The sequence below is a fragment of the Limulus polyphemus genome, unplaced genomic scaffold (assembly GCF_000517525.1).
Source record: "Limulus polyphemus unplaced genomic scaffold, Limulus_polyphemus-2.1.2 Scaffold1155, whole genome shotgun sequence".
NCBI classification, from domain to species: domain Eukaryota; kingdom Metazoa; phylum Arthropoda; class Merostomata; order Xiphosura; family Limulidae; genus Limulus; species Limulus polyphemus.
In genome coordinates, this window is record NW_013666765.1 from 125,526 (window position 1) to 134,529 (window position 9,004).

At 34.0% G+C, this 9,004-nt stretch overlaps 1 protein-coding gene across 2 annotated transcripts in view; it reads right to left on the minus strand.

Moving 5' to 3' along the window:
- LOC106462385 (hemicentin-1-like) overlaps positions 1–8,792 on the minus strand; it is a 33,421-nt gene extending 24,629 nt beyond the window's left edge. For both annotated transcript variants that reach the window (XM_022389637.1, XM_013922313.2), the window contains exon 1: positions 8,519–8,792. In XM_022389637.1, the coding sequence (XP_022245345.1) occupies positions 8,519–8,591 (73 nt within the window). In that variant the 5' untranslated portion in view covers positions 8,592–8,792. The remainder of the gene's footprint in view (positions 1–8,518) is intronic.
- Positions 8,793–9,004: the final 212 nt, after the last annotated feature.

Below are 9,004 nucleotides of genomic sequence, written 5' to 3' on the forward strand. Positions count from 1 at the left end.
TTTTTGGAAGTCATTAAGTTACTTATAATTAATTATAAGCGAAGGGGAAGATATTTTGTATGACAGATATAAGCCTTTTTGACGCCGGCGCAGTCTTTGGAAGGCGAATTCGTGAAAAGTAGAACAACTTTAAAAACGAATATTTTATTTCATGTTCGCCCCCAGTGGCTCAGCACGAAATCTGAAAGTTTATAACACGAAAACCGGGTTTCGGAACCCGTGACGAGCAGAGCACAGGTAGCACTTTGTGTAGCAACAACTCATTTCTTGGTGATTTTTAGTGATATCCAATCAAACTCTTAATGGTGAAGAAAGCATGAAATATATATTTATATTAATAATTTCACCCCAGTATATGAAGTATTTTTATTTGTCCTTTGAATTTATTGCAAAGCTACTAAAGCTATCTGCCGCTGTTCTAAGAGATTAAATGTCACAATTATAATGCACCCACAGCTTAAAGTACAGGGAATATTTAGAGGTATCGCACAGGTTCGAACCCGGCTCGCTAAATCCGAAATCCAGAGCTCTAGCACAGGGAAGCATCTAACATGTATTTTAATTACTCCCAGAGTATAATGCCCTTTAAGAATGATATAAATTGTCACAAAATAACAAATACAAACAACCAACAGCAGAGCCATCGGAAGGATGTGTATTTACTAAAACTTTCTTACTTATAACATTTTATTACCCCAAATTTAAACTCGGGATATCAGGTTTATGGTCAATATTTGTTTTTATGGATTATGTGAAAGTTCAGTAACCAATAGTGTATGTTCGCGATTTAAGAACTTTTTTTATATTTTCATGACATTTGTGTAAGATGAATGACATTGATCTACGGAGTAAGTTTCTTAAATATGATATTGCCTTACCGGAGTACGGTTCGTTATGTATGACAGACGAAGTGATTTTTACGTTGTACCCTTTGTTGTCTATGGTGTATAACATTACCTTAAAGGGTACTGTTTTATGGTTTATTGTCTATGATGGACAATATGACTTTAAGGTTTTTGATTTGTTAGGTATGACAGATAATATGACTAATATTTATGATTTGGTAGGCATAGTATTTGGTTTTACAGTTTCTTTTCTGTGATGAACAATGACTTTAAAGTTTGTGCTTTGTTGGTTATGATGGATAATATGACTTTAAGGTTTATGGTTTGTTGACCATGGTGGATAATATGACTTTAAGATTTATGGTTTGTTGACTATGGTGGATAATATGACTTTAAGGTTTATGGTTTGTTGACTATGGTGGATAATATGACTTTAAGGTTTATGGTTTGTTGACTATGGTGGATAATATGACTTTAAGGTTTATGGTTTGTTGACCATGGTGGATAATATGACTTTAAGGTTTGTGGTTTGTTGACTATGGTGGATAATATGACTTTAAGGTTTATGGTTTGTTGTGTTTGACGATGATATAGTTTTAGGCGTAAGGTTGGTTGTCTGTGTGATAGATGATATGACTTCACATTGTGCATTTTGTTATGTATGACAGATAAATCAATCTTATGTATATACACTGCAGGAAATCCGTTCAACTATCGAAATGTACTGGTAGCATATTATCATGAACAATTAAAAATGTCTATGTTTTGAAAATATTTTGAGGAACCTCGTTAAAAAACGAAATATTTACACAATTTCCCTAAAATTATGGAAAATATGTTTTAAATAAGTTCCCTTAAAAAATTTTCGCTAAAACATGAAACTCTGTAAAATGTTCCTGAAAATGTGCTGTCCTACATTTTCTGGTTTTAAGGATTTTTTAAGTAACATGTTTGCGTGTGCGGGACCTTTTTTGTTTTTGTTCTTATCGCATTTTTCCTTTGTGAAAACTTTATTTTGTTTGTTTTCTGATATTTTCGCAAAGCTACTCAAGAACTATCAGCATTAGTCGTCCCTAATTTTGAACTGATAGATCAGACGGAAGGCAGCTAGTCAACAGCTCCCACTACCAACTCCAGGAGAACTCCTGTCTGATGGAATAGTAAGATCTAAATTGTCATTATTACAGCACACACAAAACTCCAAAATATGGAGCGTGTTTTATTATTATAATTTTGCGATAATGAGACGCGAACGATTAACCCGCAGATCTATAGCCCGGCATGCTAACCGCTGGGCCACTTTCGATCTTTTTGCGAAACAAACCAATAAAAATCTAAACAACAGTCAATATTATCAAACTGGGTTATAATTCGGATATCAAACGCATTTCTTCTACGGCTCAAGAAGAATATAACGAACGTTTCAAGAATCAACCATATACACTTGTTGTTGTTATAAACTGGCTTTAAATACCCTAGAAACAAATTCAAATATCGATAAATGTAGGCGAAGTTACTTGAAATATTCTTTATATTGTATGCGATCACTTTAACAACCAGAAATGTGTTTTCGACAAATTGAAATAAGTATTCATATCATGATAGTCTTTAAACGTTTGTCATTCATAGTGTATAGTAATGATCATTCATAGAGCAGATTTGAAGAGATGATGCAAACTAACGTAATAATGACTGCCAAGACCTATAAACACCGAAATAAGCTTATCTTAAGTAAATCCACTCTCTAAAAACAGTGACCCAAACACTTATAGTGAGACATCTGATGTTCTCTTATTGATATAAGGTTGCGTATACCTTAAAAACAGTGATCCAAACACTCATTTTATACTGAGATATCTGATGTTCTCTTATTGGTATAAGGTTGCGTATACCTTAAAAACAGTGACCCAAACTCTTATACTGAGACATATGATGTTCTCTTATCGATATAAGGTTGCGTATACCTTAAAAACAGTGATCCAAACTCTTATACTGAGACATCTGATGTTCTCTTATTGGTATAATGTTGCGTAAACCCTAAAAACAGTGATCCAAACACTTATTTTATACTGAGACATCTGATGTTCTCTTATCGATATAAAGTTGCGTATATTCTAAAAACAGTGATCCAAACACTTACTTGATATTAAGATATGCGATATTTTCCTTAGATCAATATAAGATTGTATTTTGGAAGCTTTTTTGTTGACACACTTCCTCTCATGTTAAACAACCTCCCCCTCCTGTTTCCTCACGTGTTAAAATGACCCCCACCCATCCTCCTGTATTATAATTGTTGCTTTATTACCGTTAGTCACTCAAATATCGATTTTTTGCTTCACTGAACAGAAATAGTGATTATTCTACGGACTTATTAATTTTGTGTCTATGACAGAAGGGAAAAACTTTTCTTGTCACGATAGCAATATTTTGTTTCAAATTCAAATGCAGTGATATTGAATATCTCTGTAATATTAGTCTGAAATTAATTAATTAACAAGAGGGCTTTCAAGTTTCCCGCAGAGAAAAAGTGCGTCGCCCAAAGTATGTTGACAACAGTATTGTTATTACAGCTAATTAGACACGAAGACATGAAATAATAGTTGTATTATATTGATCGCAAATGTACATTAAATAAACTGATTCATTGCACACGAGGGATTTTTGTTGTGTATCTCACATAGAAAGGGATACGGGAAAAGAACCTCGTTGATTTCATGTTCTTTCGTGTTTTTACACGTATAACATTGTTTGAATTTTTTCGTTAAACAAAAATAATTGAAAACTAAAAAAAAAAAAATGCCCTCCATTATAAAACTAAAGACTGGAGTAGTTCATTAAACTTTTAGCTCTGTACTGAGCAATAACCCCGAACGAATTATTAATCACGTGAAAAAATAATTATTACAGAACAATTACGTGAACAATTTCGTAGTAATTCTTAGTTGTGTGAAGCACGAACCAAAATTAAAAATAGCCTTACGTTATTAGTCACTGTGAAAGAACAACAACAACAAAAAAACAGTTTTTAAAAGTAGTGAAATAACTATTTGACAACATGTGAAAAACAAAGCTTTCTGAACAGATTGTAGTAGTTGTTAATGGTGTAAAACACAAAACAGTAATTGCTTTTACTGTTAATTATGAAAAGGTTAAAACATATAAATAACAACTTGCGATGTTTTTAACATAAGTTATAAAAATAATAAAATACTAGAAGCTTATTACAAGATATGTTAAAAATATAACTACTTATAAGAACTTATTATTATATGGGACAATTATGGTTTAGTGTGGTTAACGTGCTGGGCTGTGGGTCAAAAGGTCAAATGTTCGACCTGTTTAACACGTTCTACACTTTTAATTGTGGTGGTGGAGGGTTATAACTGTGATGTTCAATCCCACTATTCGCTTGTGTAGTCACTTAGACCAGGTCTCGAGAAATCCCGGTGACTAAAAATTTCATCTTCGCGCCTTGTATTTTTCTCCCATTTTGCTTGTGCGTAGGACTATGCTAGATAGAACTCGAATCTAGAACATTTCTGGACTCTTGAAAGTCGGGAACTATTTTCGCATTATTTGAGTCCTTAATCGAACTTTGTTTCTAGGATTTTAATGGTGGATTCAACACTTCTTCATGTTGTTGTTGTTATATTTTCAGGAATGAAGCACCGCGATTGCGCAACAAGTTACTAATTTGGCGCCATTTTGTTTTTCTTCTTTCCCTCATTTCAACCAATCAGTACACGTGTTTAGACTAATGCGGAATCAAAGGAAGTTAATTCAGGCAATACTATCAAGAGGTTGCTTATATAATGTGATCGCTAACATGCACTCGTTGCTGTGAAAGTAAATAAATATACACAGGTGCTTCGATTATCCGCGCTGGTCCGGAAAAAGCAAAAATCGCGGATAACAGAAACAGCGGATAATCGAGGCACTAGTGTATCTCACCAGTTTGTTTGTTTGTGTGTTTTTGAATTTCGCATAAAGCTACAAGAGGGCTATCTGCGCTAGCCGTCCCTCATTTTGCAGTGTAAGACTAAAGGGAAGGCAGCTAGTCATCACCACCCACCGCCAACTCTTGGGCTACTTTTTTATCAACGAATAGTGGGATTGACCGTCACATCATAACGTCCCACGGCTGAAAGGGCGAGCATGTTTGGTGGAACGGGGATGCAAACGCGCGACCCACAGATTGCGAGTCGAGCATCCTAACCACCTGGCTATGCCGGGCTATCTCACCAGTTAGCCCATTGTTTAATCTAAATAAAAATTTTAAATTATTTATTAAGTTCCTTGCTTTCAGTTATAATCTTTTTACTAACATTTAAAGACATTATCATGAAAAATTATAAAAGTCGTCACAATCATCACAATAATAAAAGCCACGTGTCGGTCAGTCAGTCAGTTAGTCACGCTCGATTTCTCCAAATTTCGTGAGTTACACGAGTCCAATTCCACTTTTTATCTTCTAATAGTTCTTCTTTGGATTGCCCGTTCCGTTTTAGTTTAATTTAATCGCTAAATAAGCGTAAATAGCTACTAACTTTCAGCACTTTTTCTGCTATAGAAACAGAAGTGCATTCGCACCCTATCAACGCCAGTGAAAAATAAGTAAAAAATTAGCGCAAATTTATGCTTTGGAATTATTACGAAAAAGCCTTTGTTAAAACAAACTGAAGATACCAATTATTTATAGGGAAGAAGACAAAGTGTAACTGGGCGACACCCCAATACAACCTGAACATGCATCTGTGGTTAAAGAACGCCTACCATGCAGCATTGAACAGCTGAAGACAAGTTGAGTGAAATCTTTAAGAAAGCTTAAAGAGTATTTTTATGTTTTTGTATACTATGATTTTAATCAATAATCAAATATAGTTAACCAAGGGACAAGTATTTTGTATTCCTTTCTTAACAGCTAAAAATAAAAGAGGCAAGGCTAGGCTTGAACCGGCCGACTTACGATTTGAACGCACGCCAGATCCTGCACGCGAACCCCAGATATCATGCAACACTTAAACTTTTGCAACCAAAATTAAGTTCTGAACAACAATTTCTCCAAAAATGTAAATTATTGTCTAGAATTGTAATTGCACAATTATTTTGAGACAACTTGGGGGGGGGGGGAAGCGGATAATCGAGGTACTAGTGTAGTACAAACGACAGTGAAGTTAGGTTAGGCACATCTGGCTCCTGACTTTTGAAGCTGACTCCTAGATCTGAAAACATTTGTCGAGGCCTGGTATAGACTGTGGGTTTTTCTGGCTAGTTCCGTTTCTTATGGTCAGCAGTTCTAAATGAGGTATGCCCATGACTGAATCTTACAGGTCTCTAATTTGACATTTAATTCAGGTTTCAATTCCGAACCCCAAAATTAATATTACGCTTGTGAAAAAATGTTTATTGTGTAAAGCGGAAAAAAATCTAAAATTGATAGAGTAAATGTGTTTTCATGCACGCAGTTTCGTTCGTTATTCTAGTAACAGAATATAGTACTTTTGATGTTATATCTTGAGTTATATAAGTAATTATAGGCTTAAAATCAATTCCGTTTACAAAGGTTGCTTTTGCAACTCAATGACATATAATTATGGTTACGTAAAAATTTAATATCCATACGTATTTCTATAAGCAATGTTCGTAAGTTTTGTTTGTTTTTCTTTGCCACTTATCCCTGATAAAGGAAATTCCACATCCCGAAAGCGGTCGGGTTATTGAGTTTCTTTTCTGATACTAAATTATAGCATGACATTTATTATTGCCTTATTTTAACTTACTGTGACTTTCTTTAGTTGAGACATCCGCTGTTCTGTTAAAAGTCAATAAGTCAAATTCATGCAACAGTTCACTAAATGTAAATAAAAATTTGACAAGAAAACTAACAAAACGAACGATTATATTCTGAAAAACTAGTCTTAAATAACCCGGGTGCCTTTTTTATCAATTTACTTTAATGTTTCAATCCAAATAACCAGTTAAAAAGATTGTGTTCTGATTTCTTGTAAACGTATTTTATTATTTTTGATTACTTATCATTTTGAACAGAAATGAACAAATTATTTTTACACGTGTTCTTAAGCAAACATGTCATTTAAAAAAAAATCAAAGCCTATAAATTGTCTGAATCGCTACGCTAATATGGTTCAGCACTCTCTTGTCGAAACGAAAATCCTCCAGAGTGTTTGTTTATTTCAACAGATAAATTAAAACTGAAGGTGATGGGTCCAACTTTCTAATGTTCTCGTGTCTTTTGGATCACTTATGGAATTAATGCTAAAAAGAAAATTTTTATTGCTATAAAAATCTTGGCAATATGTCTAATTGTCACAGTCTACTAAGACTAAACATCATCGACAGTTTATTATATTCCACTCTCTTGTAACAAACACTGATAATTCGATGACGAGGAACCCACTTTGAGACTAATAATGGTTGGAGACGGCTTGAATGGGTAATGAAGATGACAAAACCTTGTCGAAACGTTGTACATTTGCTGTTTGTTAAAGTTTTTCTTCATTACCCATTCAAGCCGTCTCCAACCATTATTAAACACTGATAATGTTTCTCTAAGTTAGTATTTTCATGTCTACGAAGGAAAAGTATATTTTACAGGGGCATTTTTACTTTTCTTTTCTTATATAGTCAGGAAAAGACTATTGAATCTGTATATTACTATGTATATGTTTTACTTAGTATAGTCATCACACACATTTGTATCGTTTTCTATATTCATTTGCTTCTATTGTAATTGGTCTGCAAACAATCAGTCGTAATAAGTTAACTATACACACGTTGAAATACACTTTTGTTGAATCCCACACATCGTCAGTTCTACAGCACACACATTCACAACACCGATGTTGAATCCCACACATCCTCAGTTCTACAATACACATATACACAACACCGATGTTGAATCCCACACATCCTCAGTTCTACAATACACATATACACAACTCCGATGTTGAATCCCACACATCCTCAGTTCTACAATACACATATACACAACACCGATGTTGAATCCTACACATCCTCAGTTCTACAATACACATATACACAACACCGATGTTGAATCCTACACATCATCAATCGTACAATACACACACACAGCACAACGCTAAAAAATACGAAAAGTAAATTTCAGATGTTCAGTAACGTAGAAAGTAATAACAAGAAATGTAAACACAATTGTATCTCACCATTTTATATTTACTTTTAAAAACCTAATTCCACAAGCGAATGTTATAAGAACAAAGAAATGTGTATCATATTTACGGTTTATTACTGTTTAGATGTTACAATTAACAAGCTATACGTCGATAAAGAATATATCCTAACATAAATGAGTTCTCATTTTCTTCTTAACTTGTTCGTGACTTTTTGAGCTATTTCATTTAGAAATTTCAGTGAATTATGAAAAAAGTTTAGAAAGGCATGCATTTGAAAAAATACAGAATTATCAGGTGAAAGGCTTAACAACTAAAAAATAAACAATAGAAGTAAACTTAGTAAACAACACTACCGTGATAAAAGTTTCTTTGCGACATTTTTAGAAATTTAGTTTATTTTTTCATTACAGTTTTCCAAACTGAAAATTTTAACTTAAGCGAAAATGTCAAAACCATTTATGGTAAACATGAAAGACAAAAACGAGCCTTTTTACTCACCAGTAAGTTTTTCCCACAGAACAAAACCGAAGAAGAATCCGGTAAGCAAAGAACAGTAAGGTGAAGACTTCATATTAGGTATTAGTCAATTATTCTCGAGTTGCAGCTTGTAAGAATGGTTACATCTTCGCTCGATTGAAACCTAACTTATTTAGAGTCTCCACAGCCATACAGTTGCCTTTACCTCGCGTTCGCCTGAGTGACGTTCTGTAAGCGTCAGAGAGGAGAATTTTCTGTCAAATGTTCCTTCGCTCGCGTCTCAGAAAAGCAAGTGATTCTGATTCTTGTTTAGTTCCACCACAAATTGGAGATTTCCCATCATTACGCAGATTTCACAAACCTTGTTTCACAGCAGCGCCATCTGTCGAAATTTCGATGAAACCTTCTACATATTTAACGGACCATTAGGCTAACAAATCGAATAGGTACATAGTGTCGTGTATTACGTAAAATTATAGGTAATGTAACAACAAACGTTGTATTTAT